Below are 27,987 nucleotides of genomic sequence, written 5' to 3' on the forward strand. Positions count from 1 at the left end.
CTTAATATAAATTCTTCTCACCAAAATGTAACTATATATTACTATTATCCTAAGAATACAATATAGCCGTTTTCCATTATGTATTTGTATATGTTAATGAATGTATACTGCTGATGTTTCCCGCTATTGTGGGACTTGTGCATTTCGTAAATAAATTGAATTTAATTTGAATAGGTTTGAGCATTCCGCCGGAGCAGAGAGATGCCCTTCTCGAAATTTGTAATGTGCTAGAGGTAATTGATATTTTATTGTTTTTAACATCTTACATATGCTTTTGTAAATTATTATCTCATAATAATTAGTATGACAGAGAAGGCGTAAAAACAGCACTTCTGTAAAACACATATAATTAGCTGTAATTAGATGTTTTTGTTTTTACATTTATAAAAGGAAGTGCTTACATATAGTGCCGTACATAGAGCATGCCATTATTTACAAATTAAAAAGAAAAACGGATTTTTTTATGTTAATATACTAGCTTTTTAATTGCGTTTTTGTTTTGATATCTGCAAGTGTGACTCCGTTGCTTTGGTGTATTTGAGACAGTATTGACAGTATGAATTTTATGTGAATGATATATATTAATCATTTTTTTATGTGAATGTTATAGCGTACATTAATATAACTATATGTTAAGAAGAATTAACTATGAATAATTATAAATGTTAGCAAGAAAAGAGATTAGTCTCTTGATCTATTAAAAATTTCATTATTGCCTAGGATCTTTCCAAAGTACCTTCATATGAGAGTTATAAAATATTGTTCAACAGTGATATGCGTATGAGCTGATGTAAAACAGTCTATATAGATTCACTGACGTTCACTTTGATAAAAGAACACTTCCTAGGGTTCTTAGTTTAAACATATTTTATTCATTATCATACACAGTACATAACATACAATCATTCAATATATACAATGATGAAATGGATTAGAACGAAAGATATAAAATCTTATATAGTTCTTCTCCGACTCTATTTTGAATTAACAACAAAGTGATGGCATCAACCTACTGAGACAATGTGTATGAATTCATATACATATATTAGATATACATATGTTAGAGAGAAAAAAAAACCCTTAAGGATACATACATATTCAGACATATATAATAAATTGGGGGAATTATCATATAACGTTATCCTAGCAAATTAAGAACTGAATTGCTTTGGCTGGTTCTGGAGAATACAAATTTAATGGTAAAAAAACGACTGTTATAATGATTACAAGATGTATTAATAAATCATGTTTCGAACCTCTTACTTAGTTTGATATATTTATGAACTGCAGAAAATATAATCTCATTTGCTTCAATTGATTTGGATTCCGTTCCGAACAAGATGATCTCTAATGAAGGAGCTATAATATTTGATACTGTATTAAACAGAATACACCTTATGTTATCAAATCTTTGACATTCATAAAAATAGTGGTAGGTTGACTCAATTTCACCACGCTGACAAAGGGGCGATTGAACAATATTCTTTAAAAATAAATGTTGATTGAGAGAGCTGCAATTTCTCCGGAGTCGCGTGTGAAGTATTTGATATTTCCTGTCACCGTAATAGAATAAAGAATTGCTTTTGCTACTTCCCTGATTTAGGAGAGACTTAAAGTTGTTTAATGAGTTTGCATTTCTTACATTGAGTGGTAACTCATTCCATTCTTTTAACGTTGAAGGAACAAAAGAATTAGCGTATAGAGAAGTTCTTGTAGGTATAATTTGGAGATTTGTTGAGTTACGAAGATTATACTAGGGTTCTTGATAATTGATTTACGAAACAAATATATAAATCATCAGGCAATGTATTCAGGTTTTATATTAACTCCATTTTAACCTCTTTAACCACAGAATCATCCTTTCCAAGTTAATACCATATACATAATTATATATATACATAATTACCCAATATAAAAAAAATGACCAAAATGTAAGGACCTGATATATTATACAAAAAATTACCATATAAATATTATAATAAGCGCCCATATAAGTGATATGACAGTATAACTGAGGGGAATTTACGGAAATCAGTATCGGAACTTCATGCCCTCTCAAAGAATTTCGGGAAAAATATAAAAAAAGTGCATAATAACCTTATATGATTCTTTAGGATACGCATAACTGTACAGTTTATTTTTTCACCTTTTGTTGTATCACAACTAAAATCCGTTGCTTGTTTGAATTGTAATCTTGATGAAAGGCGTGGACTTTAACGTCGTCGATAAGAAGATGCAAGTTGAGGTTGCATGCTGTTGTTGATATTATAATCATCATAAGAAGGTTAGTACTTAGCTATTGTAACGGCTTTTAGAGACAATGTGAAGAACAACATTGACAAAAAGTTGTTCCTGCAGTATTACATTTGTCAAAATGTACAAAATACTACTTTAAGTCCTATAGGATCAATAATACAAAATTAATACAAATATTAAAAAATAGTTCGAAGTTAATGAACTTACATGTAACTGTGAATATAAAATTACAAAAATAACAGTTTAAGGGAGACACAGGCATAGCTATTATTTCCTAGTTTTAATTGTTTTCGTTTACTTAATTATTCTGAAAATGCCCTCAAAATAAATAAACATGGCAGTAATAAAAACAGAACGTTTCTCATTAAAAATAATAAAATAGTGGGTTTCTTTACTTGATTCATGTCGGTCCGGTTAGAGTGTAAATATTTCACTATAGTTGTCACAGTGAACTCAGCAAATGTTAAAGATCATGTCAAATGAATGACTTTAAAATTGTTCAAGTCACGTGACTTACTCGGTGATTCTGTTGGCGTCCAAATTTCGTTCTACATAATAATAGTAATAACAATAATAACAATAATAATAATTATAATAATAATAAAAATAATTAAATAAATAATAATAATACTTATAAAAATAATAATAATAATAATAATAATACATTATATAGATATGTTTACGCTCTTAACAAAAAAAATATATAGAATTTCTACAGATATTAGATAATATGTCATTTCAGAGTGAATTGAGTACATAACATTACATTAATATTTAGTTAGTATTTTTGTAAGTAGAAATAATAAAGATTATGCAGGAGATAGGATAAAGACCCTGTTTTCTACTTTTAGAACAAGATACCGGATTTTGTTTACTTTTGGTTTCCATGTAAGTACACGTGTGTTTCTTTATGTTTACATATGATTAACAAATAAGACAAAATGTGATTTTAGTTAAATAGAAACAATAGCCTAATAAACAAATATAAATCTTGTATCCGATATGGTAAACATATTTAAGTTGTAACTGAACTAAACTTTGAAATAGTAGGAATATAATTTTTATGCAATCTAAAAAAAGTAAAAATAAAACGTTTGACCATGGAAGCGTTCGTTGTTGTTCCAGATGAGGTGCAAAATGACTCAAAAGAAAGCTTATTATATAAAAATTACAAAGAGGTTGAAACGTTTGTACTCAAAAACGATGGTATCAAATAATCTTAACTCTGTCATGTTATGATGATAATTATTATATTGTGTATTTATTAATAATGTTTATAATTGACTATTTTCATCTAAAAAAAATTCATAAAATTACTTCTAAGATATTACATACTTGAGGTCGGAAAACATGTCCATGCCACGAACAGATTTTAATACAACAATTTTATGATAACCATTTTAACTAATTTCACATTAACTCGGAGTTAGAGAGAGAAAGAATAAAATTTTATTTAAAAAAAAAATACATGAAAGTTATTCTCTGGTCAAATGTGATATTTGAAGATATTGATAATTGTTATAGAGTATCTTTACTTTGTAAATATTTTAATACAATATTAAACAAACATAAATCTTGTCTTCATACAAAGATGATATGTTATGCTTTAAAGGGAGACACAGGCAAAATTTTCATTTCTTCGTTTGGATTTCCTTCCAGGGTTTGTTCAAGTCACATGACTTGTTTTAAAACAACTCGGTGATTCTGTCGGCGTCTGAACTTCGTTCAATATATCTAGATATATTTACGCTTCAAACCCAAAATATATAGAATAAATACAGAAATTCATTCTGTGACTTTAAAAAGTGTCATTTTAAGCGTTATTCAAACACATTAAATCACTTTAATATTTTTGCCCTTTAAAATCTACATACTCTATGTGGACATTATACGAATATAAAATGTCATCATAAAATGTCACTTATTTCAAGAAAGAACGACCAACTTGAAATTGACCCGTATTAGGGAATGCAGCTTCCCATTCATAGATCGGATATCCTGAATTTCTAATAAGATATATAGTCATAAAGAATTTTATTGATTTCAACATATTTTAATGTGATATCAATATTTCTCATATATAAACTCATATATGAGCATAGTTTATCTTTAAGGATGTGTAAAGGATGAAACAAATTATATCTAATTGAGTGTTATAAATGTCTTGGTTAGCCTTCACTTACTTTATATGATATACTTTATAACCTATTAATAAAATTTACATAACAATGGTACATCTAGATGTCATTTAAGCTTACCTATTGTCAAATTAAAGTTCATGATGCTGTTAAATTGTATGAAGAATAAGAAGATTCTGTCTATTCTTTTATTTATCTTATATTAGATATTCTAACACAGTCATGTTGAAATGACAAGAGCACATGTATGAATTCTGGTATCAGGGAAGGGTCATTATAAAATAAAATACTTTGCGATATTAATTACAAATAAAGTACAAGGGAAGTTACACAGTAAGCAGTATGAAATATCACATTAAAGAGTTAACTTTTATTGATGCCAAAACAAATTCCATATCATCAATAGAAAATATATTTTTATCAATTAATAGCTATAGACTGGAAACAAGTTGAAGGTAAATTACGACAGTTTTTATTGGAGTATGACAGTGCTAAAAGTGATGGTATGTATTATTCATATTCAGTATCACATTTACACAAACTTTATAAATGTCCATATTCTACTTAAATTTCAAACAAGTTAAGACGGAATGTCAACGTACACAATATTGAGCTAAATATATCCATATTCTACTTTAAAAAATTAGATTCTATCAAGTTTAGCACGCACTATTTAGCTAAATATATTCATGAGTGATGTGAGCCTCCTTATTTAAAGCAGATTAAGAGTGCTCGTTATCTCATTAAAATAAGTTGTGTTTGTTCGGGAAACATTCGGAATGTTGTTTTATACAAAGCACATAATTAAGCAAAATCATATTATCAAAACTATTTGCATAGCTCATAATCCATATTGTTTCTGATGAATGATGTGATCATCCTTATTAAAAGCTGATCACGATTTCACTTTAATGCATTCAAATACATTGTGTTTAAAATATTGCTCAATAAAATGCACATAATCAAGCAAAATCATTAACTATTTTTATTTTCTCATTATATAGCTAATATTCCGTAATGTTTCTTTCAGAATTGAGGTTCGGGATAGAGTCGACTACTTGGCATAAAGTATTCAGGACTCACGGTAAGCATTTTAGATGCGTGTTAGATGTGTGCATACCATAATAGTGGATGTACTTTACAGCAAAAAGGGCACGCATCGTCGCCTGGAGCTCTTGAGATTAAAGTGATGATATATAAATAATGACATCGGGAATGAAATAAGCAAAAGCACAATATAAGGAGACAATTCCTCGTGTGATGTATCTTCGTGGTCAAGTATTTCTATATTATGATCCATGACATGGCTTTCATTGCTGCTTATTTCAAATAAAGCAATCAATGTATTGATTACAAATCCTAATTATATAAATTTAACACGTTTCCCCCAAAAGGAATGAATTACCCGGTGTTTTGGTCTTTGGTCCAATGATTCTCAAACGATATACGTATCGTATAGCTCGTTTCACATAATTAAATAAGAACTGACAACAGCCAGGCAGACAATATAGATCGAACGGTCATATGTCTTACTAGGCTAAAATATCTAAACTACCGGCCACAATATGTCATTCCATTTATGCAAGAAAGACAGAGAGACAAACGGACATAAATTCAGATAAATCATCTGGGTGAAAAACAGAAAGACAGTCATCCAGTCGAATAGGGAGACTGACAGAAAGACGTAAACGGATGAGACTACTTCACTTTAAAGATCGTCGGGTACAATTTTACTAGCAAAAACATTTTAATGTTATATACCTGGCTTTTACTTTACTTATACTTACTTTACGTTTTTTTTTTCAGTTTGCTATTGTCATATATTTAAAAGTATTATTATTACTGAAAACGTAAGAAGTCACTATAATATTATAATTCATAAACGTACAAAGATAATAAAATTGAAACCTTTGAAATTATTCACCTTTTATAAAGTCCCGGGACTAAAGTGCTAGTGTCAACATTATGAATGAAATTGTAAATTCAAAGCCTATTATAAGAAAAATGTACTAAATCGAAACATTTGTTGTTGTTGTTTTTTTGTTGTTTTTGGAATTTATTTTCAAATTTTGATTAACATAAAATATGCAAGAGCATGAATCAAACACCGTCTGTCGTTACAGATAGGAATATGTAGCTCTCGGGTAACTTTAAGCGAAAACTCGTTACCGTCATGTACAGTTTTCATCGAGCTAGATATTCTGAGCTATAGCGCCAGCCTGTGTATGATCCTTATATTCCACACGCTATTAAGCTTTATGTTCCGATAAAAGTAATGGACCTTAGTTTAATCGATGTCACAGGTATGTTCGGTAACAATGCTCTGATATACTTGATAATCGACTTCATCCCGTCGAAGTAATTCTATGAATGTCAAATGCACATTTACCTCCTCTTCAATTCTTTTCAAACGTAGTACCAATCTAGCGCAAACTCGAGACATGTTCGTATTAAGTGAATTTGTAGTAATTCTTCATTTTAACTTATTCGTTTGTCAGGTTTTCGTTAATCAAATTATTATTTGAGTTTCGTTACATACTTTTTGCTTGGAATTACAAGTAAAAATGTAATATACATTTTTTTCAGAGCGAAGTTTTTCAGAACCCATCATAAATTGCTTGTATGAACTGTGTAAGGAAATAGAGGTAATATATATTTGCAACAAAAACTTTTCAGTGAAATGTATATAATTTTGTTTTAATTTCTGATAAAGACATTATGAAACAACGAATACAAGTGAAATTTATTGAATATGTTTGTATTTCATTTTTTAAGTCATATTGAATTTGAGTTTATTTATTAGATAATCATATTTCTTTTTTCATTACTTTTTATTTCTTATTATACAAAACAGATACAATGTCAATCAATTATCAAATAAAGTTACAATATTTGCATGGAAGCTGTAGTTGATCATACAAAAATCAAAACAACATTATAGAGTTGGCCCTCCCCATATATAATGACACTAGAAATACAATATAAATTATTTTTTTGTTAATATCCCTTATTTCTATATACCTGAACTTTTTATATATGCTTGAATTAAGTTTGGAACTTATGTTATACCTTTCTAACCATTTATTTACTACATAACTAATTCAATCGAACCTACGAGCAAGCGTATGCCAAGAATATATTGTCATATGCTATTGACAAATCATTACTATAAAAATTATATATAATTATATTTTAAACTTAAATCATTATTTACAGTCAATCATGCTTTTGTGAAGCATGGACGGAAATACAGGTGTTTTTCATTTCAAACTTAATTTTGTTCTTTTAGGAAGTACATTACAAGGGGAAATATATATCTTGTAAGTATAGCATTTTTATAATTTTAACGGAACTTTACACGAGGAGTTATTACGTGTAGGACATGTTATTTGTTAAACAAATTAAATATTGTCTTGATTAAATTGCTGATTGTTGCTTGAGTTTTTTATATAATCGTCAGTTATATTTGTGTATACGCGTATATATTTTATAATTTTTAGATAACACAATCACTTCGAAGGAAATAATTATAGAATATCAAACATTTGGACGTGCTGTGCTCGAAATGGGTAAGTCCAGCGCTTCGTTTTGCACATTAATGAATATAAGGGTCACAAATTCAGCTCAAGACCTTCTTGGACATTTGGCCATCAGTTAGGCAAGCTGACACTTGCAGTCTAACCAAGACACTTTTTTACCCTTATACTGTCTATAGTTTCAGCCACTATCTCCAGTCATTACTTCATATGATGACGTCACATGGTTTGCAGCAAAACAGAACTAAATATAGTCGCTGTTATAGAGGGAGACAGAATGAAACCATTTAGATAATCTCAAAACATGATCAAGAGCAAGATTAGTAACATACATGGTCGGGATAGACAGGGCTTATGCGATTCCATGCAAAAAGTGAAGCCAAATGCATTCTCTATCTGTTGGTTGCTACCTTTTCATATTCTGAGACCGAAAACTAAGATTACGAATGGACGGATCCAAATTCAAATCTTGACAAATCCATTATATGTTTAAAACAGGATAGGATTTAACTAAAGTCATTCTGTACATATATATCTTGATGTAAAAACCTACATATCTCTTCAGCGAAATAATAAAACATAAGACACGCTTATAATGATAGCTGATGTAAATGTAACTAATTAAGTCAAATTTGTAGTTTGCAATGATTTAAAAGAACAACAATGTCATCTTGGACAATTAATCGCAAAAAAGCTATGCTCCGGTTAAGCGGTTTTATACAGAGGCAAAAGTTCGAATTTGAATTGTAAATTGGAATGCGTCGGTCGTCAAAGTTTGAATTGCTAGAAAAAGGTTTTAAGGTTATTATCCACCGCCTTATCGAAGAAAAAACGGGGGAAATAGTAATAGAATCCGTCCGTCCGAGCAAACATTTTGGGTTTAGGGGCTTTATAACAGTAAAGAGAACAAAAGAGAGCAATAGGTTCATTCCGTGATCAAAGGGTTTAGGGGATAGTAGCCCTTACGAAAACAAAGAAAATAACAAAGAAAATAGCCCCGAAACCTAAAATGTTGGAACGTCCGTCTGTTCGCCCGTCCGTCACACTTTCGTGTCCGGTCCATAACTTTGTCATTTATCAAAGCAATTTGAAATAACTTGGCGCAAATGTTTGCTATAATAAGACGATGTGTCATGCGTGACAACCAGACCCCTGCCTCCAGGGTCAATGTTGTACTTTCTCATTCAAGGTCAACATTGTCTGTTTGAGGGTATGTTGTGTCCGGTCCACAACTTTCTAAACAATTAAGGGATTTTGTAAATACTTGCCACAATTTTCACAATAATGAGACGGTGTGTCATGCGCAACAACCGGTCACCTTCCTTCAAGGTCAAGGTCACACTTGGAGGTCAAAGATTAACATAGTTTGTTATAGGGTATATTTTGTGTCCAGTCCATTACTTTTTCATAGATCAAAGAATTTTGAAAATATTTGGCACAAATAGTCACTATAATAAGACAATTTGTCATGCACAACACCTTCATCCCTACCTGCAAGGTCAAGGTCACACTAAGAAGTCAAAAATTAACATAGTTTGTTAAACGGTATATTCTGTGTCCGATCTAGAACTTTTTCATTAGTCAAGGAATTTTGAAATAACTTAACACAAATAGTCACAATTATAAGTCAATATGTCAAATACAACACCTGTACACCTACCGTCAAGGTCAAAATGACAATTAGAAGTCAAAGATTAACTGAGTGTTTTATGTAGTATATTTTGTGACCCGTCCATAACTTCTTCGTAGATCAAGTGATTTTGAAAATACTTGGCACTATTAGTCACAATGATAAGATAATATGTCTTGCATTACACATGTGTCCTTACCTCCAAGGTCAATGTGTCACTTAGAGGTCAAAAAATGAAATAGTCTGTTATAAGGATGTTGTGTCCAGTCTATAATTTTTTTATAGATCAAAGTATTTTTTAGAATACTTTGCACAAATAATCACTGACAATAATAAGACGATATGACGATATGTCAGGCGCAAAAAATGGTTCTTACCTCTCAGGTCACACGTAGTGGTCAAAGATACTTTGTTATAGGGTGTATTTTGTGTCCCATCTATAACTTCTTCATAGTTTATTTGTTGTTTCTTTTCAATAATTGGCACAAATAGTAACAATAATAAGGCGATATGTCATGCACAACACCTGCACAGCTAACTCTAAGGTCAAGGTCACACTTAGAGGTCAAAGCTTAACATGATATATTTTTGAATTTTGTGCTTCATTTTATTTTTTAAATAAATTTATTGTTGCATTTGCAGATCTCGCATTGATCATAATTTTGGACTGAAAGTCCTGAGATCCATACCTCAATTTTTTGAAATCGCACAATTTTATGCTTCATATAAAACATCCCCGATGCGAGGGACGTTGGCAACTGTCTGTTACAAATTCTTGTTATAGGTTAGGATCTGTACACGCTTCTATAGTCATGAACAAACAGAATCTTTAATTTCCGCCTCCAGTGCAAATCTGGTTCAAACCCTTTGAAGAACAAGTTCAAAATGTTTAAACAGTAAAACCATTTTCAAAGGAGCCTCCACATACATTTTATTAAACTAAATCATTTACTTTGATCTATGTTTAGTAAAAAGTTTAAATCAGACTAAAGTTATACATATATAATTTATAAGATCTGGAATTTTACATAAATAAATAAATATATATATGTGTGTGTTTTTGGTAAATAATTTAACGTAAAATGTCAAGTCAATGTCCCTTAACCGGCCATTGTATTTCATGTTAAGTGTGAATGACATTCTGGCAATTTGCCTTGATACCTAGAGCATAGTAAAATTGAAGCATATTGCTCAGACAGTTGTACAAAATTTTTTACGTTTATTTATAATTGTTTATTAATATTTAAGTAGAAACGGGGTTAAAGTATTTTGATTTGTAAAAACTTGAGTTTCATGTTCGATCTTTAACTTACTGGTATTGTTTAGTTACATTTTACGCAAAAGAATATGAAAAATCGGTTAAGAAATATGTCGAAAAAAACATGTTTACCACAAGTATGTTTAAACTGTTTAGGATCATTTTTAAATTAATATATAAATTGTAGGTAAATAAAGCAATTATGTTCGTAAACATTATCTTCGTGAACATGTCATTTCAAAAGAATATGAATTAAATATCGTTTCACAACTTCTTACGAAATTTAAATTACAAAAGATATGCTCGTATTATTGTACTTAATTTTATTTTAACTCAAATCTCATAATGATTTATGCAGAATGCCAATAAAAGGGTTTACATAGGAAATGCAAGGCTACAATCATCACATTGCAACTGAAACGCATGTGTATGTCGAATTATATCATATTTCTGACTATGACAAAAATCATGTTATTTAATATAATAATCAGCTAGTATACTTTTGCTTAAGAAATCGTGGACTGGGAGGATATTAGAAAATCATTGAAGCAAATACTTCACGACTGGAACAGAGGTATGTAATTTTAATTATTCATAATCATTTAAAATAAGTTTTTTCATCTTACACTAATCACTACTGCGTGCCACGCATACGTGTCCGTCGAAATTATTACCATTGTTTGAATTATAATTATTGTCTGTTTTTGGTTAACAACATATCCTTCGCCATAGAATAAAATTTATAATAGAATCACATTTGATTAAAACTTTGTTATATTTTGCAAAACGACATTTGCCGTTTGATGAATCATAATTTATTCATTGATATATTTGAATTTTGAGCAGGCATTTTTGTGTATTATAAAGATGTTTGATTTGCCAATTATACTTGCATAGAAAAGAAACATATGTGTCCAATATGTAGCAAACGGTTTATTTCTGATTAATGTTATACTAAGCATATATTTTTTATTTAATTCGTTAAGTTTTTGCTGAGATATGTTTATGATAGGTTTTAAACCACACTCAGGGTGAAACTTTGCAGTTTGTTATTTCAATAATTTGAGATTTGATATTCTAGTTTAGAACTGTCGATAGTTGTTTAGAACTACCCAAAAATAAATGAAGAAAAATGAGAAGACATATATAGGAAAGAGAACAGTTCAACTGATACTTTTTTTACACACAAGATTTCAGAAATTATGATATAATGTATTGACTTCTCTTATTAAACTATATAGAAACACGCTGGAGAGTGTTTAAAATCTATTATCTTGATAGTTAAGCTCTTTTTAGCACACAAAAATATACTACTCAACATTTGCAAATAATCGTTATTTTTTCATGAGTTTGTTTGGTTAATTTAGTGAAAATCAAAAATAAGATTTTCCTCTAATATGAATATACGGGCGTCATAAATTTGTAAAGCACTTACACATATGAAATGATCCCCAGAACTACGCACTGTAGCCCAAGAAAAAACATACACATGGACACAGACTACTCATGGCCTAATATCTTAATATACATTTTCTAATTTAGCAAATTTTCACCTACTCTATTGTCAACATTTGACTGAATTCTATGTCAGTTTAAAAAGTAACAGATACAAAGTTATCTAATCAAGGAGGATATATATGGAGACATGGGAATGCTACCGCTGAGTCTTCACAACGGAAGGCCGATAATTAAATTGGCGTTTTCACGGATGTTGTCTCCAGAATGTTGAAACGATTCCGTAAGAATGTAAATGTTTTGAATTTGTATACCGGAGGTCGAGCATGCTTAACCGCTGAAGCTCAAGACCTATATCTTTTTTACGGTATTCCAAGGGACCCGGGTTCGAGAATCGGTCAGGCTGCACATTTTTCTGAAACATCAGTAAACAAGAAATTTGATTTAAAAAAAAATGATGTTATTTCATATTGAATATAGACAGTTGTAGGTAAATGCGTTTGTCATTTGAATGAAATATGTAAATGCAAGTATTTCATCAATTCATAACATCAGTATTTGACAGGAAATGCAACGAACCAATAAGCACCCAACTACGTTGTGGGCGAGTTTGATTGTAATTGTTGTAAATGACTCGAACACGTTAACAAAGAGGACTCATTCCGACTTTCGAGTACAAAGCTACACAGAAAGTTTTCTGTTCTTTAACTTTCTGTGTTTTTACGTTATCGATTTCAGTAACAGTTTTATAGACAAAGATAATATTAAAAAAAAATATAAAGTAATGTGCCAGCGATTTGTAAAAGCCAGTCTTTTATCACAGGTTCATGGTCTGTTCTTCTGTCAGTGGCGGCTATGTCTTTTACACACATATTTAACCATTCGTAACGCTATATTTGGTCATCGTATATGTTTTATGTTTCTTCTGCTATTGAATTTGTCATAGAAAGAAATTTCAGTTTGATTACATGAGTAAATGAACAATAGAATTATGCAATCAAATTTATGTTTTCTTAGAACATGGCTTTCAAGGCATTACTGTCGAGGATCTGGATGGTAAACAGCACATCATCTATAAAATGAGGTCCTATAGAAATGATAATGATTATCTCCTAGATCAAGTTGTGGAGAAAACTGGCATTTCAAAAGAAGAGTTTGTACTTGTGTACGGAGAGAGTGTTATTTCCCCAGGAGAGTATTTGGAAATACCCGACGGTGCAAAAATAAAGCTTATTCCGTTGAAGAAAGGTATGTAAGAAATGAGCAAATGTTAATATTTTGAAGAAATATATAAGCTCATATTATAAACTAAGACATTATTTCAGCAGTTGAAATAAGTACGATGCTTTTGTAAAAAATCTATTAAATCAAAGATCGGCATTGCTCGCCTAAATGTTTCAATCCAATCAACAAAACGGCAATTTGGTCATTTGTTGTACATGTGGAGGAATATATATTTTTACCTTAACGTCGATATATTTTTCTTATTATTTTTTTTTCAAAATTTGCAAACCATTAAAAATAGAAAGTTGTGGTAAAATGTATTTGATCTTTGTCATTTAAATATTATATGTTAATGTCACTTTTGTATAAAGTCAGACTAGAAACCTCACAAAACCTTAAATACGGAAAAAAGGGTTGTCAATATTGATTGTAATTGTTGTAAATAACGCGCAAACGTATGAAAAAGGGGACTAATTTTGAACGCAGCATGATATTGCATTAGCCGTCAAATCACTAACATTAAAAGATTATTTTATTCTGATTGTTTTGTTAAAGTAAATTACTCTTATTAATTATTCGTATATCTATCAACACTTTACTTTCAAAACAAAGCTACACAGAATACTTTAGATTCAGATTTACTTTTTCTTTACAACAATTGTCTGTGTTTTTACATAATTGACATCTTGTCATAGTTTTATAGACATCAATACATATACAAATACAGGGTTGCTTTACTTTGGCTCAAGTCGTTAATCGCACATTCATGGCCTTGTCAAATTATTTTCTTCGTCATTGTCGATTTATGCTTTTATACAGAAATCGGGCCAATCGTAGCGATATTATTTACCATCTTAAATAGTGAATGTTTCTTCTGCTATTTCATGTGTCATTGGAATAAAAAAAACTAAGTTTGATTACATTAAAAAATTGAAAAGTAATTTTGTAGAAACAAATTCATTCCTTTTTTCTTAGAACAAGGTATTATTGTCGAGGATCTAGATGGTCAACGGCACATTATCAAAACAAATTGGAGGATGCACACAAATGATGTTGATTATCTCATCAGCAAAGTTGCGGATAAAACTGGCATTTCAAAAACAAATTTTGTACTTGTGTACAGAGAAAAGCTTATTATCCCAGGAAAGCATGTGCACATACCTGATGGTGCAAAAATACAGCTTCTTCCTGTGACGAAAGGTATGTAAGAAAATAGCAAATGTAATAACTTTGCAAATATTTGTATGCTTATCTGAAAAAAATAATCGAAACAACATCAATAAAGTTAAACTTTGCTCATCCTTGAGAATATGTTTTTTAATAACACTATATATAATTCATATTACTTGCACCGTTAGTGTGCATAATATTTATCATGACATATCTACTTTGTGTGAATTCAAAATATGTTTATTTCATATTTACAAAGACTGTGTAGTAATTATCAACATTTTCTTATATCTAAATTGAGCACAGTATATCTTTAAAACAGTTGACATTAAATTCATTATCTTTATAGTAAGATGATAAAGAATTGGCAGGCAATGGGACTGGAAGAAATATTCATAGTTACATGTATTACTCTTTCATTCTTTTTCTATTTTGATAGGTTGTATTGGTATTGCAATATACACGACCTTTACCAACAGTATGTCTCATAATAATCTAAATATTTAAGTCGAAAAAGATATTTATATTCTTTCTGAAAGCTACATAGTCACGTAGTTTTCAAAATATCCTATTTCATCTTATTTTCATTTAAAAGACGATCATAATTATATGTTAGACATCATGTACTTCAGACCATAATCCTCCTGCAGGCTTCACTGGATTTGTGAGAGGCAAATTCAATACTATATATGGACAGCTTGTTAGACTAAGTAAGTTTTTGTGATACGGGGGATGATAAACAATTAACCGGACTTAAAATATTATTCATTACTTGTTAAATGCATTCAGACAATACTTCACATAGCATAAATTGAAATATGTCCCTACATGATACAAAAAAAAATTCAAAAGGTTAGGCTGTTCATAGCATTAACATGTAGAGCGATCCAACACACGATATAACCTTAAGAGCCGACGTTACATGCTTATTGTATTGGTGGCGAAAAAGTTTTCCTGTAATGACGAAAACCTTCATCCTTTCAGCTGTGACTTGATGTCTGGAAAACTCCCAACTGTATCGATTTATAATATGTCCTTAACATATAATTTTGCTGAATGATGATGTATGATGTATACAAAAAATAACATAATATGACTCAGAACAAAATTGTTATTATATCAAAATAGATATCACGCTTATCCGATTTTGAACGTGACTGTTGTCAAAAGTAAATGAATAAAAATTGATAATTTTGTTGAATTTGTAAAAAAAATATATCAAATAACTTTGCAGTTGTTAAGAGAAAATATAACTATTGATGAACTAACCATTTTTATTTTAAAAGCTTTAGTTACTGCACCGTCAGGTAGTTAATTGTCAAACAGCGATGATAACGCCAATCAATTGTTTGTCTTTTTTCAACGTCTAGGCGATTGCCGTCACCAACATCCTTTTAACTTTCTTCTTTCTGACAATTCCCTTATTGTCAACGATCCTTCCATTCTTAATCAATCGTTTATGTCAAATCTAAAAATAGAGTTGTTGCTTACTGGACCTTACCCTAAATAGACAATATTTTTTGTACGTGTAAGGCGGTTCCTCATCTTCCTTTTTACAATTAATTCTTATTGATTTAATTTCGAGACGTTCTGACATAAAATTTAACACGAATATTAATTTAACGAGCGATGCTGGAATTCTTATTGCATAGGCAAATGTAGATTAAATAAAATAACTGTTTTCTGACAATGTCATAGATATGACGCAGACGTGTTTGTGTGTTTTGAAACCTTTACACGCCATATTGTAAAACATACGTGTCATAAAACGCCCTTCAGGAGTGCGAAGTGATGCACTTCGCTAGTGTGCGTTATCATGTTTAAACGCTTGCTGTTACTGACAGATTAGATTAAGGGCCAGTTTAGAAGTATTTGTTTTTCGATTAAGTCTGATATGTTACAATAAATAATAGCTTAAAAAAACTTTAATTGACAGCCCCAGACCGGTTTAATTTGTATCATCTCTCGTAGATATCGATACAAATATTTAAAATTATCTGGAAAACATATATGAAAGTCATGTTTCTCATATTATGAATAATTATGTGATATGGATAGGCATTTTGCATTGTAAATATAATGGAATTATATTGATAAAACTCTCCTCTTCTTTTCTTAGACTAACAGATACAACATTAAATGATTATAGTATATTGATATTCAAAACAAAAACATTAGGAACAATATACAGTTCCAGTAAATTATTATGCAGCGTGACTTTTCAATCAGTACAGAATGTATGACAAGACTGAAAAGAAATTATAAATTTTACCCTTAATCTTATTGTATTTTTTTCTATGGGATGACAGTTGATAACGTGTGTTTTCTTTATTTTCAGTAACATTCTTTCCCAAGGCGTTTGAAGACACTACACGTTTACTCTCAGAGAAAGACTTTGTGAGGATATCGCAGTTAATAGGTAAAGGGTGGAGTATGCTGGGAATTGAGCTTGGCTTTACCAAGGTGAGGTTGCAACAGATAAAAGAAGACGAGCAAAGTGTTGTCTCACGTATATTTGAAATGCTGAGCCAATGGAGTCAAGAACGAAAAGATGGAGCCACAGCGGGACAACTGCTTACTGCAGTCATGAAAAGTGGAGTATGCTGCGAATTCGATGAACTTAAACGTGTCCTTCTTATTGGCTTGTAACAAAACATTCCTTGCCTACAGAAACTAATTATACTGTCGTAATGATTTGTTCATGTAAACAAACTTTTGACAAGACGAAGAAAAACAACAAGGGACATCTAGTACTCTGTCATATGTTTGTGGACAAATATTTTAATTGTCAATTTATCACATATATCTTGTTCAATTTATGCAAAAGAATAACATCAACTTAGATAACTCATTCGTACAATAACATACATTTTTTGTTAATTAGCAACAGGAAGACATAACCTATCATTTGTAATGTTTATTTAACCAATATAACATAGTTTTACTCAGTACAATTACCCTTTTAGGGAAATCAGCTTTTATCCAATAACTTCTTTAAATTATGATTTGGAACCATGTTTTAAAGATTGTTTGCCAAATTTGTTTTAGTTGCATACTTTTCTTACGATTTTCTTAATATATTAGCATAGCATTTTGATTCAGTTACTTTTATATTAGTGCGTATTCTTAAATGATGCTTTTTTACTCGCAATGGTTCACTGTTAAAATCTGCTCTTTAACTAACTTGTCTTTACATTTGTTTTCGGTATATCAGAATGGAACATGGTTATTACAATGTTATGATTCAAGACATACCCTATATATTAATATGGTTGTGTCACAATTACAGTATCGGTACTGTGTGATTTCATTAATCTGTCAATAACACACCGATTACACGACCAAAGCAAACAATATATTAATCTTCGATATATTTTCGTTAAGTTCCGTGAGATATACACAGTAAGATGCCATTTCAAATAATTTGTATCCGTGCAGTTATTGTACTTAGCGATATAGCACAAAAAGGTAAGCTACGGATCTAACATTTCTAAGTGCTCTAGTGTTGTAAGATAGGGACCGCTTATTTCCATGTTATTTTTCTTATTTACATTTTCAACATTATTGAAGCTATGATTGTTTTTTATGTTTATTCGTTTTGTTTAGAAATGTTTTGCTCTTATTTTAGTATAGTCTATACACTTGAAATAACTTTAATTTATATTTAAAATTCATTCTGATTAAAATATATTAATTTCCTGTCAATGCCGTAAAACACAACCCAAATCGAGACAAACAATATTTCAAAGTTGCATCATGTCCGTGTAGACAATCATACAAGCATTCAGCCATTTCAATTAACATATACAGCAAAAAGAAAGAATATGTCTTAAACTTTGGCAAACGTAGGGATCGAACAACAGACCTCTCACATATGAGATAATTACATAAGCGACAGTGCTTTTGCGGATGAAGCGACAAACCTTACATTCAGCACGTGCGACTTTCAAAACATTAGTCATATACTCTATATTAATATTCGCTAACTACACAATGGGATCGAATATTTAATTGAGTGCTATTAATAATGCTTTCATAATTAACAGGTCAATAAAATCAGACTATAACTTTTTTCAAATGTAACAAAACAAAAATCATACCTTATGATAGTTGATGTACATGTTTATAAAAAAATGAGTTTGTTTATTAAATAAGACAATTGCAATCATACCTCTATTATATTGAAGCACTCCATAACATTTATGAAACCATACCACAAATTTATCTTTTTATAACGTTTTGTAAAAGATGAGTACTTTTGTATGCTATCAATTGCTATATACATGCATTCTACGCAGTTTTATGTTCACGTATATTTGTAGAGAATCAGTCTAAACTATAACAACAACAACAACTACAGTACTTAAAATATATTTTCGGTTTGTCAGTGTGCTTAAGGATGTAGTGGTTTGATATGTCTATTGATTGCAGAAAAGTTTTTGATTTTGACAAAGTGTTTGAAAACTTTCAGAACGAAGGATGTTTTCAATTTAATCAGCTTTATTTTGAGAGTTTGGTTTAAAATTGAAATACACAAACAAAAAAAGGAACTGTGAATTAACTTTCAGTAAAGGTTTAAAATACTACTCGGGCGGACTGTTACTGTTTCAAAATATAATAGTCATAATTCTTATGTAAACAAATTTGAATATATTCAGCCCAGTATTTTTTTATAATTACAAACAATGTCAAATTTAGGAGCATGTGCTCTTTTTTGGTAATCGTTGAAAATACGCGTACGATATCTTGTTTGCCAAATAAATATATCTTAACAAATTTTTTACACTTCTCATTTATTTTGTTTTTGCTTTTGTCAAGATGCTTTTTAAAAATTGTTAATATTAAAGAGTATAAAGCTATATCTGATGAAATATTTTTATGAAATATAAATTATCTTTGGTAAAATAATGCTGATTTTCTGCTTTTATCGTCGATTCTGGAAAGATTTGTAGCAAATACTGTTTCTGTTATTTAACACACATGCAAACTGTACGGAAACACAATAACGCATTCCGTAAAAGTAATATGCTACTTTTTTAATAAGCCTTTTATCCTATAATCAATGATTTCAATCATACGCAATTTGTTACAACATTTACCAACAGGCATGTATTTTTTCATGCAGGCATTTTTAATTTTTTTTTTCCCAAAATTTCATCAAAAATTGTTTGGACTGCAAACAGCATAGGTATAGCTTTGTACTCTTCAAAGTGTATGTATATGAACTATTTCTGAATAAAACATTCAAAATATAAGCATTTGTTTATAAAAAGTTTATTTTCAGATTTATATTTCATCAAGGCATATCAACTTGTAAAAATGTTGTCTAAACAGCAGAACAGATTTCCGAGTTTTTGAATGTTAACATTTGATCAAGATTTTCTCACACAATTACTCTTCCATTCGTCTGATAAATTGACGTCATTATTGTTGCAATGCCATTTCTAGCACAAGATACGGCTCTCTTTTCCAATTAGTATCCACAAATTTAACACAGCCTTGCAAACTTTAATTGATTTTATGATGTAGTACAATAGAATATGAATTATTGCCCGTAAATCTCACGGCATTCTTTAAAATGTCACTGCTTTTTTATTGCGTATATACTGCTGTTTACGGTACTAGTTTTAACCTTTTTATTGCGTTCTCACGGAATTGTTACGACGACCATTGTGTTGTCAAGTCAAAAAATCTAATGTAGGGCATAATTAACAAAAAGTACGAACATGTACCATAAATGATGATTGCAGAACGCTTTATTACTACCAGGATTACTACCTGCCTACATAGAGTTACATAATTATTCAGCATGACGGATACAAACAATGGCAAGAACGTTCAATATTCGGTCATAACAAGAAGGATGTGATTAAACTTTTGTTTAAAAATCTGATGAAAACTTATTATAGATAGTGGGAAAATGTTGCAACTCAGATCGGAAAATTTAATCAACCGTCCGGTTAGCTTAATAGGTAGAGCGTTAAAATGTGAATGAGGTGACCAGAGTCGTCTCCCGTACAGTGTACGTCACATTTGATGAGATCGATAATGGAGTACTGTCTACGTTTAATACAACTGTACATCATTTTATTCAACATATACATTAGTTATTAGTTCTTTGTGACAGTGAATGCACTAGTAATCAGTGTGGTTAAATGCTTGACAGTATGCCAAAGTAGCGATGCCGTGGCTAAATTGTTCTCTGGTGAATTCAAAGTGGTTAAATGCAGTGATCAAGAGAATTTCTACCAAAATCACGACCTTTTATATCAATTCCTGAGGTTTTCCGTCCATTCAGGCGGTTACTAAGATTCATATAGAATGATGTCATCTTAAGGACGCAATTAAATTCAAATGCCTAATGGAGACCCTTCTGGAGCCCTTAACTTCATGTCAGAAGTAATTTTAGCTCAAACTAACGGAATGCCAGTGTGTTATGCTAGAATTAATCGTCTTTAACACGCGCTCAGCGAAGTATAACCACCGCGACGGTGCAATGTGAATGCCCAAGACAAACCAGAGTGTATTCGCCGTAAAAGCGCTGAAAACGCAATGGACGCAGACATTCTTCAACTTCAAGGTTATTACGACGCAGGAGCATGCCAAGGAAGTTCAATACAAGGCTTGATATACATGAAGGCGATTTTGAAAATAAAAACAGTTGTGCTAACGCAATTGGAACGCAGTATAGTGTGACTTGGAATTGATAGTGATGCATGTTTCGGTCAAAGTGTATCACAATTCTGCATTTTGTCTCAAAATTACTTTTTTATATTCACTTTTCTGCGTTACTGGCTATTCAAGGGACATAACGGTGCATATGGGGCTACAAAGTAGCATAAAATAAGATGCATTAATGTCAAATAATTATAAAAGTTCATGTCTGTAACATTAAACATAAATTAAGGTAATGAAAGTGTAATGTAATTTTGTAAAGAATAGGTAGCATTTGCTACATGTATAATACCGGTTTTCAATTTACTTTTCGATGAAAAACATAAAATTAGGAAAATCATATTCCTGCAAGATTTCAAACTGCAATATATTGCTGACTCAAAAACAAATTATAAAAACAAACACTCGCCCTAGCTTGAAAAAAAAAACCCATAATGTTTTGTTATCTCTAAAGCGATATTAATGTAATGAAATGTAATTAAAACTGATATAATTATATACCTTTGGCATTTACATGTATGTAATTATTTTTTTTACAAAACTTTAAATATTATGTAACATGATTATTAAGTCATAAAACGCAGCTGATACGAAAAATCAGGAGTGAAAACAGAAACGTTTTCTGTTTGTTATTGCATATTGATTTAAAAACTGTTACCTACATGCTGTCAGGTTTATAGAATATATAGAAAGTAAAAAATTGAATACGTTTCTGCTTTATTCATCTCTTGTAAAACAAATGCATTCTTTCGCTTTCCCAAAGGGGTTAATGAGAAATGAAAATGATTTGAATCGGTTAATCAAAGCAATTTTGTTCAGCCTTAGCATATTCAATTTACTTTATTTCTATACATAAACATGTAATATTCATTTTGTTTGATGCAAACTTTACATGACCAGACAGGGATTTTAGTTGCGTTATCATGACCTTAAAGCTTATATATTGTTATCAGCGATGTAATGTTAAATGATTTAGCTAAATATTAGGTCTGCTTGTATCATATGTTTAAATATTTTAAGAACATATTTTGAAAACATTCCTATGGCGAAATTCCAGTCTAATGGTATCAGGGTAGAAAAAAACACGTGAATATAACTTTATTTTTCTATTTATTTACACTATCAACCTTTCGGCTTACGTCTTCATTAAACAAACAGTGACGTGACGTTATAATAGTTCAAATAATAACAATTCAACTATGCGTATTTTTAAGAGTCTTACTTTATTTACAAACATTATGAGAAAGATATATTTCATCAAGGCATAATAACTTGTTAATATGTTGTCTAAACAGCAGAACAGATTTCTGAGTTTTTGAATGTTAACATTTGATCAAGATTTTCTCACACAATTACTCTTCCATTCGTCTGATAAATTGACGTCATTAATGTTGCAATGACATTACTCGCACAAGAAACGGCTTTCTTTTCCAATTAGTATTCACAAATTTAACAAAGCCTGGCAAACTTTAATTGATTGTATGATGTAGTACAATAGAATATGAATTATTGCCCGTAAATCTCACGGCATTCTTTAAAATGTCACTGTTTTTTATTGCGTATATACTGCTGTTTACGGTACTAGTTTTAACCTTTTTATTGCGTTCTCACGGAATTGTTACGACGACCATTGTGTTGTCAAGATAAAAAAAATCTAATGTAGGGCATAATTAACAAACAGGTACGAAAATGTACCATTAATGATGATCGCAGAACGCTTTATTACTACCAGGATTACTACCTGCCTACGTAGAGTTACATAATTATTCAGCATGACGGATACGGTCATAACAAGAAGGATGTGATTAAACTTTTGTTTAAAATTCTGATAAAAACTTTGTATATGTAATTTGAAAATGTTGCAGCTCAGATCGGAAAATTTAATCAACCGTCCGGTAAGCTTAATAGATAGAGCGTTGAGGTGACATGAGTCGTCTCCCATACGGTAGATATCACATTTGATGAGATTGATCATGGAGTCTTGTCTACGTTTAATACATTTGTACATCTTTTCAGGCATATAAATTTGTTATTAGTTCCTTCTGAAAGTAAATGCACTAGTACTCAGTGTGGTAAATGTTTGACAGTATGCCAAAGTAGCGATGCCGTGGCTGAACTGTTCTCTGGTGAATTCAGAGTGGTTAAATGCTGTTATCCAGAGGATTGCTACCAAAATCACGACCATTTATATCCATTCCCGAGGTTTTCCGTCCATTCGGGCGGTAACTAAGATTCATATAGAATGATGTCATTTTAAGAACGCAATTATATTCTAATGCCTAATGGAGGCTATTCTGAAGCCCTCAATTCATATTGCAACTTCATGTCAGACGCAATTTAAGCTCAAACTAACGGAAATGCCAGTATGTTATGCTGGAATCAATCGTCTTTAACACGCTCTCAGCGAAGTATAACCGCCGCGACGGTGTCATGTGAATGCCCAAGCAAAGCAGAGTTTGTTCGCCGTAAAAGCGCTGAAAACGCAGACATTCTCCGACTTAAAGGTTATTACGACGCAGTAGCATGCCAAGGCATGATATTGATATACATGAAGGCAGATTTGAAAATAAAACAGTTATGCTAACGGAATTGGAACGCGGAATAATGTGACTTGGAATTGATAGTGATAATTGTTCCGGTCAAAGTTGATCACAATTTTAGCATTTCATTTCATAATTACTTTGTTAAATTCATTCTACTGCGTTACTGGTTATACACGGTGCATATGAGGTTACAATATGTAAGTGAAATGACAAAGTAGCAAAAAATAAGATGCATTACAACAACAAATAATTATGAAAGTTAATGTCTGTAACATGATGCATAATTTAAATTAATGAAAGCATAATGTAATGTTGTAAAGAATAGATAGCATTTGCTACTGTAACATGTTATTGTAATTGTCATGGTCTTTTAAACTGAAAATTAGTTTATGAATAATATCTAAATTTAATTAGGCTACGGCATATAATTAGGCAATTTAAACATCGAAATATGCTGTGGTTAAACATATTTATAAGTATTATAATACAGTTTTTCAATTTACTTTTTGAGGAAAAAATAATAAAATCATATTCCTGTCAGTCTTAAAACTGTTATATATCGCTGACCCAAAAATAAATTGTAAAAACATGAACCAGTGTATCGCCTAAACTTGATAAAAAAAGAATATTTTGTTATATCTAACGCGATATTAATGTTATAAAATGTAATCAAAACTGAAATTCTAGCTATTCATTTGACATGTATATAATAATTGTTATAAAACTTTTAATACACACTTGATTATTAGTCATACAGCGCAGCTGATAAGAAAAGTCAGAAATAAAAACAGAAACTATTTCTGTTTACTAGTATTAATTCAAAAACTGATACCTTCATGTTGTCAGGTTTGTTAAATATATAGAAAGTAAAAGATTAAATAAGTTTCTGCTATATTCATCTCTTGTGAAACATATGCATCCTTTCGCTTTCCCTCAAGGAATTAATGAGAAATGAAAATGATTCGAATCGGTTATTCAAAGCAAATTTGTTCAGCCTTTAAGCATATTCAATTTGCTTTACATGTATACATTAATATTTTTAATATTCATTTTGTTTGATGCAAACGTTACATAACCAGACAGGGATTTTAGTTGCGTTATGATGCCTCAAAGCTTAAATATGGTTATCAGCGATGTAATGTTCAATTATTTGGCTAAACAGTATGTCTGTTTGTATCATATTTTTATGTAATTTTAGACAATATTTTGAAATCATTTCATATGGCGAATTTCCAGTTTATTGGTATTAGGATTTAAAAACTAACTTGGATATATACGAACGACCGATAAATTGCCGATTTTATCTTCATAAATTCCGGAGTTTAACTTCACGAATTCACGAGTTTGACTTCACGAATTCCCGATTTCAACTTCTTGAATAGTGGGTGGAATAATTCAATAATTTTCTTATTGTATATACACTTAATTTTCAAACGATAAATAAACACGTCATATTCTACATGTCCGCACGTATGTAGCTATTTAAGAAACGGAAAATAGAAAAGTAATATTTGTGGCTGCTGTAATAACTGTTTTTATATTATCATGATAATGCAAAACACAAGAAAAGAATTACCTGTATAAGATAAAGTTATATGACAATCATTGTTTTGCCTATTTCCCTATAAATTTAGAAGTAATTTATCATTTCTTATCTATATATCAAAATGTACATAGTCATGTTAAGAAATTTAAATAAAACGTGTTTAAAAGTTGATATTAACTATAAAAAAATGTTCTTTCTTTTTAAGTGTATGTTACCGATAATGATAACTTAACATGTATACTTTTTAGATTATCAATAACATCGTGACATTAAATATTTAATGATAACGTATATGACAATCGATCCCTGTCGTTAATTTTATTGCGAATGATGAAAGACTGTATAATCTCTCTATTTATGGTATTAAATATCTTAAGTCAATAGTTATGCATGAAAGAAAATAGAGAAACGACCTCTTTAGGGAAATAAGATAAAATGGAAAATAAACAAAGCGACAATAGATAAATAACGTTTAGCGCAAGCCCCGAGCACTTTATGTCTGTGTTCATATTGATTTATGAAACAGTTTAACTAAATATTAAAAGATTCATAATATCAAATACATACAATTTTCAAAGATGCTCTCGATATACAAGAATATATACGACTATAGTAAGACGTTCTTCGCTCACGCCTATCTATTTCCTAGCAACACATTAACGAACAATAAAATGCTTCTGTTCTCTTGCTCTGCCTACATGGCCTACGAGGTTAGTAACACTCTATATATAATCTGTTTTATATATCTTGATGGAATTCAAACTGGATAAAGTGTTAGCTATTTGGAAAACAACTAGGTATGTATAATGACACACCGTACAATTTCATTCAAGTCACCTGTGATATTCATACGTACACGGAATGCTTTTTCGCATACTATATTTGGCTTACTGTTCTATTCTTCTTGATTACTGTCGGAACATGTAGCATTATATTAAACGTTTTTGTTCTTTCGAGAAAAGGAATGCGGAAATATTCTACGAGCGTGTCCTTACTATTTTTGGCGGGCTCCGACTTTGTTGTGTTGTGGACAGGAACTGTGCAAATATCAATGGAATACGTTTATCAGATATCACAGATTTTACATGTTAAAGTGTTAGCTTTTTGGTAATGGCTTCAGGTGGCTTTTCCGTATGACTGCTTGTTTTGTTGACATTCGAACGGGTTTTTCAGACACGATTTTACTTTATTTCGTCTATCAAAATGACGCCGAGGTTTGCCGTTCTCGCTTGGACCACTTTGCTCATAGTGATTATCATGTTTTCAAGTCATTTAATGTTTGGCTTCTATCTGGTTGAAATTGAAGTTTCTATATCAACAAACTTAACAAGGTCTGACAAGGGTTTTAAGTGTGTATATAGCTCCGAGGAAAATGAAACATTTTTTCCAGAAACATGGGGAATTCTTGTTATCTTTAACCTGAATATTATTCCAATAATCATTATAATTCTTAGGAACATGACAATCGCTTAAACTATCCTGCAACAAAAGAACAAATTAAGACGCGTTCATCTTGAGATAAGCGGCGCCGACACACAAAATCCGCAACAAAGAAAGTCCCCGACAAGAATGCTTTTTCTTTTAAGTGGTTCATTTTTATACGACATTTCCATACAGCTCTTACATGGTTGTCCAATGTGTTTTCAAAAACTTTGATAAACGTTGTTTTGCTCGACACCAGCTGATAGCTGCCATTATTTTGATGCTAGTTTTCAGCAATTCCACCTGTAATGTTTTCTTGTATTTCGTCATTGGGACCTTGTTTAATCATGAAAGGAGAAACCTGGTGGCGGACGTCCGCCAGAAATTTGGTGAAGTATGTACAACAAGTCGTGCGCGAACACAAACTGACCAAACACAGCTGCAGCACATATGGTGATACCGTTATCACACCGGTCAAACAGATGTTATTAATGATTGTTCATTGATACAAGTGTTACGACTTTGCCTTTTATTGTCATAAATTAAATGTACGCCCTGCACAGATAAATCTTGTTACGTGTAGTTGGTTAATCTTGTGATGGTCAATTTTAAGTACGTTGTTATATCGCGGAAAGTTAGTATATAAACAGAATTATTGAAACAATGTTGTATAATGCATGGCTCATGCTGCTGAACATAACTGACAAATATGACTTCTACTTCCATAATATGATTCAAAACGCTCCGGTTAACTGTATAGCTTGAACGGTTCGTATTCTGAAAACAAAAATGTTTAAAACAAATATCTTAAATCTCCCAAAGCGGAAGATAATCCGTCATATAAAAGTAAAATAAACCTTTGTTTGCTATTATAATATTACTTTTTATATATTTGCTTGATTGTTATGCCGTAGTTTTACACGTTGTTCATAAGGGTAACGGCTATATATTCTTTATAAATATATATACTTTTAACTTTTGAAACATTGTGATCTTTATCGTTTCAAATAATATTTTATTATATCAAATTAATGAAGGCAAACAAACCAAAGCTTCTTTGAAATGAAATTTCGATCAAATAAATATTGTTTGTCTTCATTTGATTAAAAAATAATAATGATAATAATAAAATTT

The 27,987-nt window shown here is 30.7% G+C and overlaps 1 protein-coding gene across 1 annotated transcript; it reads left to right on the forward strand.

Moving 5' to 3' along the window:
* Positions 1–4,117: 4,117 nt before the first annotated feature.
* On the forward strand, positions 4,118–19,903 carry LOC132758565 (uncharacterized). Its single transcript, XM_060750241.1, has 10 exons — positions 4,118–4,897; positions 5,425–5,478; positions 6,981–7,039; positions 7,684–7,714; positions 7,895–7,963; positions 11,330–11,392; positions 13,291–13,521; positions 14,473–14,697; positions 15,300–15,377; positions 17,006–19,903. Exons 5-10 carry the CDS (start codon positions 7,960–7,962, stop codon positions 17,314–17,316), a joined length of 912 nt encoding a protein of 303 aa, XP_060606224.1. The 5' UTR covers positions 4,118–4,897; positions 5,425–5,478; positions 6,981–7,039; positions 7,684–7,714; positions 7,895–7,959; the 3' UTR covers positions 17,317–19,903.
* The last annotated feature ends 8,084 nt before the right edge of the window (positions 19,904–27,987 follow it).

The sequence above is a fragment of the Ruditapes philippinarum genome, unplaced genomic scaffold (assembly GCF_026571515.1).
Source record: "Ruditapes philippinarum isolate M1 unplaced genomic scaffold, ASM2657151v2 ctg773_1_1_1_1, whole genome shotgun sequence".
Classification (NCBI taxonomy): Eukaryota; Metazoa; Mollusca; class Bivalvia; order Venerida; family Veneridae; genus Ruditapes; species Ruditapes philippinarum.